Here is a 12,594-nt window from a genome sequence, read left to right as displayed (position 1 = left end):
CCCCTGGGTCCCTTCCTCCTTCCCTTTCTCCAATGGTCCACTCTCCTCTCCCATCAGACTTTTTCTTCTCTAGCCCTTTACCTTTCTTACCCCCTCCATTCACCTATCACCTTCTAGCTATCGTCCTTCCCCTCCCCCGCCTGTTTATTCTGGAGAATTCAATAAAATTTAAATCATTAAAAAAAAATCATTAAACTTCCCTGGACATTTAACAACTAAAGAGGAACACATACAGCAAATTAAAACAAGATCAGAGTGCATACATAGTAGATAAAGCACAACCTTCAGATCTTTAGTTACCACTCTAAGATCGTATTCCTACCTTTCCAGGTCCTTGTCCCTTGGCTACGAAGGTAGCAAATGCATTGCACACTTTCCACTGCTTTCCACTCAACGGATCTTCACAAATAATATTAATTCCAACCTGGATAAAGAATTATTTTCTAAATTAATCTATCTGTAAAGCATCTCCCAGCAAAACAATCTACAACCCAATGATTTCCAATAATGATTTTAACGTCAAATGCATGGTTCGAAGAGAATGGTCCTGCAGCTCTGGCCGAGGAACACCAATGTTGGCTTTATAAAGCTTTCAGAACTGGCACAAATTAACCATTGTTATAAATTCCAATCTAAAATTGAAGATACATTGATACGCTGTCAGGCTTAGGCTGGGTCACAACACTGTATTTCTGTATGAAGTCAGCAAAATGAAGGCTATGGTGGAGCTGTATTCCAGGGTAAGTTAAACATCCTGAAGTCATATACGAGAAAAAGAGATTGAAAAAACCCCTATCTTAATTGGATTTAATTGTCACTCGATTGAATTAGTGAAATCCTTCATACAAATCTAAAGTAAGTTCCAACCTCCAGACTTGTGGTAAATGCACGATTCACTTTTGCTTTGATGTTCACTACTTGTCCAACTCTAGAAGAAAATAAAAGCATTCAGAATTACCAAGAAAGACATTTGTAAATGCATTGAAAATCTGCTATCATGATAACTTTGACATTTTCATTTTTGTATTTCATAATACCAGCTTTGATGAGTAACCAACATCCACTATGATCCTATTAGTGGGTTATCAAGCTCCAGCTTGTCTTATTTTGAACCCAAATACTCAGCATTATCTTTATCTTAGAATTCTCCCAATGGTATTTGCCACAGGAGTGCAGAATAGTCAGCTGCCAAGCTTTCCCTTTTGACAATTTCCCCTTTTTTACCCCCCCAGAGAAATTTGAAGCAGTGGTGAGGGCAGGGGAGTAGGTGTTACCTACGTGGCCATTAGCAATACCCTTGATAAGGTCCCATATGATGGAACACATGGGATCCACATGTGCTTGTCAATAGATACAAAATTTGTTTGGTGGTAGAACGTAAAGGGTGGTAAGAAAGGTAGTTGTTCAGTAAGAGGCTTGTGACCAACAGGGTGTTGCAGAGATCAATGCTGGTTCCTCTGTTATTTCTGAGATATATTAATAATTTGGATGAGAATGTAGGTGGCATAATTTGCAAATTTGCAGTGACAGCAACATTGTTTGGACAGTGAAGAAGGTTGACCAAGGCTACAACAGGATACTGAACAACAGGGAAATGGGCAAAGGAATAGCAGAAGGAATTTAACCCAGACATGTGCAAAGCGATGTGATTTGGGAAGTTAAACCAGGACAGGACTTACACAGTGAATGACAGAGCCCTGAGGAGGGTTGTTGAATGGACAGACCTGAAGTTGCATGTAAATAATTCCACAAGTGTAGCAATAGAGGTAGGAAGGGTAGTGAAGAGACAAATGGCCTTCATCAGGTAAGCCATCAAGTACAAGAGTTGGGATATCAAGTTTCAATGGTACAGAACATTACTCAGGCCACATAGAGTATTATGTGCCATTCTGGTTACCACACTACAGGAAAACTATGAATAAGCTACAGAGAATGAAGAACAATTCAAGAACGTTGTCTGGATTGGAGGGCTTGAGTTATTAGGAGGGATTGCATTTGTTAGATCTGCTCTCTCTGAAGCAAGTAACATGAGAGGTGTAGATAGTATGGATAGATACTCGGTCTATTGTCCACAGAATGGGTATATAAAACTAGGGAGCAGAAGTTTAAGATCTGAGGGAGGTGGTTTCAAGGAGAATTGAAGGGGTAAGTTTTTCCACAAAGAGGAGTTGGTATCTGGAATGAGCTGCCAGAGGTGATGGTAGAAGCAGGAATAGTAACAACATTTAAGAGACTTCTGTTCAGGTACTTGAATGGGCAAGCTAGAGGGGATATGAAATTATTGCAAGCAAGTGGGATTAGTGTAGACAAGCGTAATGGTTGGCATAAACGTAATGGGTCAAAAGAACTGTTTCAATTCTGTACAACTCAAAAGACGCTAAATCTTACATATTTTTAAAATATTCCTTCACTCAGGGCCCGATTCACCACCAAGATCAGTCTTGCCGCTTAGACCATCTACATTAGAGACTTGTGTTCAAGGGCCCACCCTCTTTGCCAGTGTCCAGCATTCACGCTTCTCCCTACCACTCAGTTTGCTCCCATCTACCCAGCACCACCAACCACAGGAAGGATTGACGCCCCTCACTCAAAGCCCACTCAAGACGCCACTTCTGCCTTTCATGGCTTCCTGCCTTCGCTCTCCAGGAATTTCAAGTATCCATGGTTCAGCAGGAGAACTGTGTGTCCTGCATTGCTGTAAATCAAACAGGAGTTCTACACTGTGGTCTGGTCAATATTTAGCCCTCCATCTCATCAAAACAGACAGCTGATGAAACACACACAAAATGCTGGAGGAACATCTATGGAAAAAAGCACAGTCGACATTTCAGGCCGAAATCCTTCAGCAGGACTGGAGAAAACAAGCTGAGGAGCACATTTGAAAGGTGGGGGAGGGGAGAGAGAAACACCAGGCAATAGGTGAAACTTGGAGGGGGAGGGATGAAGCAAAGAGCTAAGAAATTGGTTAGTGAAAGGGACAGAAGGCTATGGAAAAAAGAAAAAAGGAAGGAGGAGCACCAGAGGGAGGCGATGGGTGGGCAAGGAGATAACATGAAAGAGGGAAAAGGGGATGGGAAATGGTGAAGGGTGGGGGGGGGGAGCACTGATGCATCATTGGAAGCTTGAGAAATCGATTTTCATGCCATCAGGTTGGAGGCTACCCAAACAAAATACAAGGTGTTGTTCCTCCAACCTAAGTATGGCCTTATCATGACAGTGAAGGAGGCCATGGATAGACATATCGGAATAGGAATGGGAAGTAGAATTAAAATGGGTGGCCACTGGGAGATCCCGCTTGTTCTGGCAGACAGAGTGTAGATGCTCAACGAAACGATCTATGTTGGGTCTCACCGATATACAGGAGGCTGCACCGGGAGCACCGAACACAGTATATGACCCCAACAGACTCACAGGTGAAGCGTCACCTCACCTGGAAGGACTGCTTGGGGCCCTGAATGGTAGTGAGGGGGGAAGTGTACCATTCGTTCTGCTTGCCAGGATAAGTGCCAGGAGGGAGATCAGTGGGGAGGGACAAATGGATATGAGAGTCAGAAAGTGGGGGGGGGCAGAGGTAAAGATGTGTTTGGTGGTGGGATCCAGTTGGAGGTGGCAGAAGTTTTGTAGAATTATATGCTGGATGTGGAAGCTGGAGGAAGGGAAAAGGAAGACATCTCTTTGTTTTTAGAATGAAAAGCCTCATTCTGAGAGCAGATGTGGCGGAGACGGAGGAATTGAGAGAAGGGGGATGGCGTTTTTACAAGTAGCAGGGGTGGGACAAGGTATAGTCCAGGTAGCTGTGAGAGTCCATTGGTTTATAATAGACATCGGTGGATAAGTTGTCTTCGGAGATCAAGACAGTGAGATCGAGAAATGGAAGGAAATGTCAGAAATGGACCAGATTAATTCGAGGGCAAAGTGGAAGTTGGAAGGAAAGTGGATGAAATTGACGAGTTCAGCACAGGTGCAGGAAGCAGCGCCAATACAGTTGTCGATGTAGCATAGGAAAAGTGTAGGACTGTCACCAATATAGGCTTGGGACATAAACTGTTCCATGTAGTCGACAAACAGGCAGGCATAGCTAGGACCCATGTGAGTGCCCATGGCTACCACTTTTGTTTGAAGGAAGTGGGAGGAGCCAAATGAGAAATTATTCAGAGTGAGGGCAAGTTCTGCTAGGTGGAGGAGAGTGGTGGTGGAGGGGAACTAGTTGGATCTGGTGTCCAGAAAGAAACTGAGAGCTTTGAGGCCTTCCTAGTGAGGGATGGAGGTGTACAGGGACTGGACATCCATAATGAAAATAAGATGATGGGGGCCAGGGAACTTGAAATCCTTGAAAAGATCAACGCTGCCCTCAATTGCATCTCTTCCATTTCACGCACATCTGATCTTACCCCATCCTCCCGCCACCCTACCAGAGATAGGGTTCCTCTTGTCCTCACCTACCACCACACCAGCCTCCACATTCAGCACATAATTCTCTGAAACTTCCGCCACCTCCATCTAGATCCCATCATCAACACATCTTTCCCTCCTCCCCTCCCAGTTTCTGCCTTCCACAGGGATTGCTACCTACACAACTCCTTGTCCATTCGTCCCTCCCCACTGATCTCCCTCCTAGCACTTACCCTTGCAAGCAGAACAAGTGCTACACCTGCCCCTACACCACCTCCCTCACTACCATTCAGGGCCCCAAACAGTCCTTCTAGGTGAGTCAGTGCTTCACCTGTGAGTCTGTCGGGGTCATATACCGTGTTTTGTATTCCTGATGTGGTCTCCTCTATATCAGTGAGACCTGACATAGATTGGGAGACCGCTTCCCCGAGCATCTAGAATCCGTTCACCAGAACAAGCGGGATCTCCCAGTGGCCACCCATTCTAATTCCACTTCCCATTCCCATTCTGATATGTCCATCCATGGTCCTTCACAGTAATGATAAGGCCACACTTAGGTTGAAGGAACAACACCTTATATTCCGTTTGGGTAGCCTCCAACCTTTTGGCATGAACATCAATTTCTCAAACTTCCAGTAAATCCTCTTTCCCCACCCCCCCCCCACCCCCACTATCCTTCACTATTTCCCATATCCTTTTTCTTCTCTCATATTATCCTCCTTGCCCAACCATCACCTCCCTCTGGTGCTCCTCCCCCCTTTATCTTTCTTCCGTGGCTTTTTGTCTCTTTCACCAATCAACTTCCCAGCTCTTTAGTTCATCCCTCCCCCTACAAGTTTCACCTATCGCCTGGTGTTTCTCTCTCTCCTTCCCCCCCCCACCCATCAAATCTACTCCTCAGCTTTTTTTCTCCAGTCCTGCCGAAGGGTTTCAGCCCGAAATGTCAACTGTGCTTTTTTTCCATAGATGCTGCCTGGCCTGCTGAGTTCCTCCCGTATTTTGTGTGTGTTGCTTGGATTTCCAGCATCTGCAGATTTTCTCTTGATTGAGATAGCTGGTGACCATTGTTTATGGAGCCTTGCTCTGCACTATTTATCTGCCATGTTTGCCAAATACCACCAAGAATATGATTCAAATATACATCAGTTTCTGATACTCTGGGATATCTGCACATCATGAAAAACACTTTATAAAACTCATATTTCCTTTTATTCTTGAGCCACGCTTCAGGGTTTAAGCCTTACAACAGAACTTAATAACCTTCAGTAACATTTGCTGGCAGTTTTGAAATACCAATTTGTTGCCCCCATAAGTTTATTCAGATTTCAGAAGTGAATTGTGTGTAAAGCATTCAAGATTACCAAGCTGGCTTGCAATGCTGTGCATGTTTGACACTGAAATCTAAAGGCCAAAAGCCACAGAAAATGCATGGGTATGAACTAACGGCCAATAATAAGCATTAAATAGTCCAGGATACTTGGATTTTAAAAAAAGATGGGTAAAATTAAAAAGGAGGATAATAAGAAAAGGAATAAAAACAGAAGAGAGAAAAGATCGCAGATCAAATAGAATAAATTTGGACAGAGCTATAAAGATAGCAAGGAGCAAAAACTTCCAGAAATGTTTACAAGTCTCACACAATCATGACATCAGAAAGCAGTTTACAAGTTAAAAAAGCAAAAGTTATTGTAACAAGGAATATACAATAACCAATAAATCAGTATTAGTTTAAAAATGGGATTGAAAACCAATAAATCCCCAGGACCTGTAGATCTACAGTGCGATGTTTTGACTAGAGATGTTGAACGTACTGGCTGTGATCTTCTAAAATTCCACAGATTCCAGAATGGCTCCCACAGAATGAGACCCTCCACTGGGTGGGGTTGACCATGAGGGTTGCGTTTCAGCTGTCTACATGACACGCAAGGCAGAGCAGTATGATAAGGAAGGCAAGTTGTTGCCCATGTACCACATTCCCCCTCTCTATGCAGTTGATGAATCCAAAGGAACGGTAGGTACCAATACAATTTGGCATCAGCGGCATCGTAGGAGTTGCCAGTCAGCATCAAATTCAACATAGGACTGCCTTAGGGACTCCAGCTCTGGATTATTCCTTGGGCTTTACTCCAGAAGTCTTCCCCATGAGTGGGAATAACCTCAAGGCAATGGAGGTTGGAGATCAGAATTTTCCTTCTCCTAGGTGAGCTGCCGGCCATGGCTGATGAGCCCCATCTGCCAGAAGCAGCTGGTTTTAAGGCGCCAGTGACCCACCTTTGCCCCTTTGCCTGTCAGTAGAAATGGTTCCACCAGGCTTAATAACTAAGCTGCATGCGAGGGCCAGAAGCTGGACTCGGTTGTCAGAGGCTATTCGAGACACACACCATTAGGAGCATTTAATAAGTAGTGGGAGCTTATCCCCACTATCACCCCCAGGCTCTAACAACCTTAAGGAACCTTCTCAGAATGAAAGGGAGCAAATGTAAATTTACGCTACTTAATGAAAGGTGGGAAAGAGCTGGCAACATGCCAATCAAAAGCTGGTTAAAAAAAAATTAGCTATATAGCCAAGCAAGTTGTGACTCTGCAGTTCGATTAATTTATCAAAGCAATTGTTGTTTGAATTATTTTAAAACTGAATTTCTTAATTTAAAATGAATTAGAGACCATTCAAGAAACTGACAATAACACAGAAACTGCAATGCCACAGGCAATCGCCCACCAGGTTAGGAAAACAGGAGTAAAAAACAAATACATGGGAGAAATGGATAACCTGATAGGGCAGGCAGCAGAGAGACCTCATGTTCCAACTTGCCTCAAACAAGGCACACAGGTCTATTTTATTTTCAAAAACAAGGTTAGTAATTTGACTCCTGAAAAACTTGTTGCGCATTGTGCAAATTTACCAAGAAAATTTACATGTAAAAATTATTTAGCATAATGATAATCAAGTACAGCAAACTCTCAAGACAAAAAATTAGTATGAGCTCACCATCTGGAATAAGAATGAGAGTAAGAGTCAGAGAGAGCAAGAGAAAACTCTGTCTAGTTCTATTTGGTGAAACGTTTACTACATTTCATTCTTCACAGATGTTGTCTGACCTGCTGACCGTTTCTAGTATTTTCTTTTCAGTTTAGTTTTCAGCATCTGCAATTTTTTTTTTTTTGCTTTTCAATAGCTGATATGACCTTTGGCTTTGACTCCATTTCTCATGTAAAATATTCACCCTAATCCAGCATCCTCAAACTCATCTGTCTCAAAGGGATCACCCTCAGTCTTTTAAGATGCAGAATATGTCTGTTTTATCATTCTTCATGAGCTAAACCCTTCATCTCAGGAATCAGTCTAGTGAACTCCGATTAATCAGTTTACCCAATCCGAGTCTCACTATTTCATGAGCCTATAAATCTAGATTAAACTTGCATTTGCATGGTACAAGCTGTGAGATATTTAATATCCAATTATGCATTTGAAGTACAGTTATTTTTGTAGCATAAGAAAATGAAAGTGCGATCTAGAGTGTGCAATTAAGTGCCCAGAATGGATTGTTAGACATTTTAATAATATTCAGCCCCCAAGACTCAATATTCAAACTCTCCTGTGTCTGAAAAACTGGGGAAATATTAACATTCTAGAGGACATGCAACAAAAATAAATACATCTACATTAAAATGTGCATAAAATGCTTAGCAGCAGGTTTTCCACAGTAGTCTGTGGCATGAATTCTATAGACTCACCACCTCTGGCCTAAGAAATTCATACTCATCTCTGCTCTAAAGGGGCATCTTTGTATTCTGAGGTTGTACCCTCTAGTTCCAGCGGCTCGCTCTATTGGAAACTTCCTCTCCATGTCCATTCTATCTAGGCCAGTCAATATTTGATTGGTTTCAATGAGATTCCCCTCATTTTTCTAAACTCCAGTGAATACAGGCCCAGAGCCATTAAATGGCTCCTCATATGTTAACCCTTTAATTCCCAGGATAGTTCTCCTGAGCCTCCTGTGGACCCTCTCCAATGTCAGCACATCCTTTCTTAAATAAGGGGCCCAAAACTGCGCACAGTATTCCAAGTGTAGTCTGTTAAATGCCTTATACAGCCTCAGCATTACATCCTTGCTTTTATATTTTAGCCCTCTTGAAATGAATGCTAACATTGCATTTCCCTTCCTTACTACCTGCAACCTGCAAGTTAACCTTTAGGGAATCCTGCATGAGGACTTCCAAGTCCCTTTGCACCTCTGATTTCTGAACTTGCTGCCCATTTAGAAAATAGTCTACACCTTTATTTCTTCTACCAAAGTGTATGACCATACCCATCCCTACACTATGTTCCATCTGCTACATCTTTGCCCATTCTCCTAATCCTTCTGCAGACACCCTGCTTCCTCAACACTACCTAATATACTTCATGATGTTGCACTACCACATCAGATTTTTATAAAACGCAGATTATTTTCTCTTAATTATTGGAACAGAACACTTCGGGAAATGAGACGGTTACCTGAGGGTATACTCAAAGTCAATATCATCCATTGAGGCAGTAACACACGGGCAATTTGCATGTCTTTCCGCTGCAGGGTAGGGATGAGAGAAGCAGGGGACAAAAAAAACACAAAGAAGCATTGTCAGCAAAATGTATCAATTTAAAGCCTAAAATTTACTGAATCATTTCATGCAATATAATGTAACAATATACAGCACATACGTAGGATAAACATATTTCGGCTCTGAATGCTGCCTGTACTTTTCATTATGAGGCATTCCAAAAATTGAAGCCATCAAATTTCCTTGAGTAGGTAATAAATCTGCTATTCCCAAGATGTCCCAATCATAGCAAGGGTTTATGATAAGGATTCAGATGCCCAGTAAGTTACTCATCATTATGCACATGCATTGGGTCATAAATCAATTAATTCTTTTACAGGAACTGTTAGAGTACAAATACTGACAGAATGAAACGACATGAAGTCTGCCAGCCCGGATGCAAGGACTTGTACTCTGGTTAAGATGGTGCTCATAAGTAGTGACACTTTGCACACAGCTCCAATGCAGATCATCACATACTAATGTTTAAGACTACCACAGGTGAAATCCACAGTCATAGCCATGGATACTTCAGTAAGCAGCATTGTTTCAAGAAGTTTAAAAAAATCTATCGAAACTAAAAATCAGTTTACTCCAAAATACAGACTCAGATCGTGAGTGAAGTTCCCTTTTAAGAAAATGGAAACGGGAATGCCGCGCTGGTCTGCAGGTACAATTGAAACACAGAGACTTCAGACCCCCACTCCAGGCTATCCTGCTGGTGAATGTACAGTCTCTGGAAAATAAAATTGAAGACCTCAGAGCAAGATTGCAGTACCAGAGAGACATCAGAGACCGCTGTGTTCTTTGTATTATGGAAACTTGGCTCATACCAGCATATCAGATACAGCGCTGTTGCTCAATGGCTTCACCATTCACCACAAGGACAGGACAGCTCAGTCTTCTCAAGGTAGAGGAGGTGGAGTATGCTTTATGATTAACTTGCCATGGAGCACAGATGTGGCAGTTCTATTGCAGCCCAGCTCACCTGACCTGGAATATCTAGCGGTCAAATGTCATCCTTTTTATCTGCAGGGGAGTTCTCCGCCAGGATTGCTTTGAGTCAGTAGACTGGAAAATGTTCAGACCAAAAGCCATGTATAAACCAGGAGATTTGTAGTCTGCTGAGGGCTAGATCTGTGGCATTCAAGACCAATGTTCCAGAACTATACGTGAAGTCCAGGTACAACCTATGAAAGCTTAATAAGAGTGAGAAAACAAATCTGATTGAGGTTGGTGATGGAACCAGGTGCTCTTCAGCTCTGGCAGGGTTTGCAGGTCATCACTTCCTACAAAGTGAAACCTAACATCAGGAATGACTGTGATGCCTCACTCCCAGGTGAGCTCAACACCTTTTATGCATGCTTTGAAAGGGAGAATGAAACTAGATCTGTGTGAATCTCTACAGCATCTGGTGACCTTGTGATCTGTCTCAGAGGCTGTTTTCAGAACACCCTTCTATAGAGTGAACCCTTGCATGACATCAGGCCCTGATGGTGTACCTGGTAGGACTCTAAAAACCTGTGCCAACCAACTGACGGGAGTGTTCGAGGACATCTTCAATCTCTCACCACTGCAGGTAGAGGTTCCCATCTGCTTCAAAAGGGTGACAATGATAACAGGGCCCAAGAAGATCAGGGTTAGTTGCCTCAATGACTATCACCTAGTGGCACTCACATCTACTATGATAAAATGCTTTGAGAGGCTGGTCATGGCCAGAGGCAACTCCTGCCTAAGCAAGGACCTAGTCCTGCTACAATTTGCCTACTGCCACAACAGGTCTACAGCGGATGCAATTTCAGTGGCCCTCACTGGCTCTCCATTCAGCCTTGGATCTCCTGGTTAACAGTAATACCAACGTCAAGCTGCTACTTATTTATTACAGCTCAATGTTCAACAAAATCATACCCTCAGTTCTAATCAACAAGCTCCAATATCTAGGCCTCTGCAACTGGATCCTTGACTTACTCAGTGGGAGATGACAGTCAATGCAGATCCAAAATAACATCTCCTCTTTGTTGGCAATCAACACTGGCACACCTCGAGCATGTGTGGTTAGCCCACTGCTCTATTCTCTCTACACCCACAACTGAGTGATTGGGTGCACGCAGCTCCAACGCCATCTATAAATTTGATGATGACACAACTATTGTCAGAATTTCAGATGGTGATGAGAAGGCGTATAGGAGTGAGATAGTCGGCTGGTTGAGTGGGATGTAATAATAACCTTGCACACAACATCAGCAAGACCCGGAAATTGATTGTGAACTTCAGGAAGGGGAAAATTGAGGGAACACATTTGCTTCCCCAGCAGCAAGGTCATCTTCAAAAGGCGATGCCTCAAATAGGCGACATCAATGAGAAAGGACCCACATCCCCCCAGGGCATACTCTCTTCTCATTGCTACCAAAGAGTGTACAGGAGTTGGAGGTCACACACTCAACGTTTCTGGAACAGCTTCTTCCCCTCTGAATGGGCAATTAATCCACAAATACTATCTCACTATTTTTCTTCTCTTTTGTTACATTAATTATATATATTAATTTATATTTTTTATTATATATTGCAATGTACTTCTGCCATAAAACAACAAATTTCATGATATATGCCAGTGATATTAAACCTGACTCTGATTCCAATAAAGCCAAAAGGAATTGTAACCTATTAGCCTAAAACTCACCATACATTTAGGTATTCCACATATATACATATGAATCATTGACACAATTTGTTATTGACACAAGGTACAATTGATAGCATCTAAAGACAAAATTAAGTTCCTTGGGCAAATAAACTAATATCTGTAAGATTTCTGCTTTGCCTAACATCTTAATGCAAGCATCCTCAAATTTTTGGATCATAAAACAGTATGAAAAGAATGCTTCTGAACAAGAAAATCAAGTTTAATGCTTTTGACAGTAATGCCAGGAAGAGAAGATTTTTTCTGTTTTAGGCAGCTTGGTTCATTCTGGTACTCCCAGATCAAATGTAGCAGAGTCAAGTGCAGAAGAAAGAGTAAACCAACCAGATCACTCTAGTTCAGTCCCCTGCTCAACAACTTACTTAACAATATTTCAGAACAATGCAAGCTACACATTGTGTTTCCAACCACTCAGAATGAGATGGATTATTTACACACACACACACACATTTAAATTTGTTCAGTGATCTGACAGACATGAGGAACTAGTTTGAAATTTAATTCCACGTGACATCACAATGCTTCTGATCATTAGAGACTGAATTCAAACTGATACTCACATGGTTAAAAACACAATACACAGATGCAACTTCCTTGACAAACATATGTTGCCTTACCAGGAGATTCACCACATCCACACAAATGAGCAATTCATGTTCCCAAAAAACCCAAAAAAATCCAGTGCCAATTAAAAGTTCTGTTTTCTTCCACACTCATGTATCTTCATGCAAATGAGCTAAAACACACAGCTTTGGTATTCGCTCCCTACACAACTCCCTTGTCCACTTGTCCCCCTCATCCCTTCCCACCAATCTCCCTCCCGGCACTTATCCTTGTAAGCAGAACAAGTGCTACACCTGCCCTTACACTTCCTCCCTCACCACCATTCAGGGCCCCAGACAGTCCTTCCAGGTGAGGCG

At 42.5% G+C, this 12,594-nt stretch overlaps 1 protein-coding gene across 1 annotated transcript in view; it reads right to left on the bottom strand.

Moving 5' to 3' along the window:
* The window catches only part of acot11a (acyl-CoA thioesterase 11a), a 105,795-nt gene that overhangs the window by 59,686 nt on the left and 33,515 nt on the right, over window positions 1–12,594 (bottom strand). The window contains exons 3-5 of the mRNA XM_073063377.1: window positions 8,891–8,960; window positions 868–928; window positions 323–424 (exon numbers count right to left, since the gene is read on the bottom strand). Of these exons, the coding sequence (XP_072919478.1) occupies window positions 323–424; window positions 868–928; window positions 8,891–8,960 (233 nt within the window). The remainder of the gene's footprint in view (window positions 1–322; window positions 425–867; window positions 929–8,890; window positions 8,961–12,594) is intronic.

Source organism: Hemitrygon akajei, chromosome 12, assembly GCF_048418815.1.
Source record: "Hemitrygon akajei chromosome 12, sHemAka1.3, whole genome shotgun sequence".
Classification (NCBI taxonomy): domain Eukaryota; kingdom Metazoa; phylum Chordata; class Chondrichthyes; order Myliobatiformes; family Dasyatidae; genus Hemitrygon; species Hemitrygon akajei.
The sequence above is the reverse complement of the archived record's forward strand: the minus strand, read 5'-3'. Positions and strand labels throughout refer to the sequence as shown.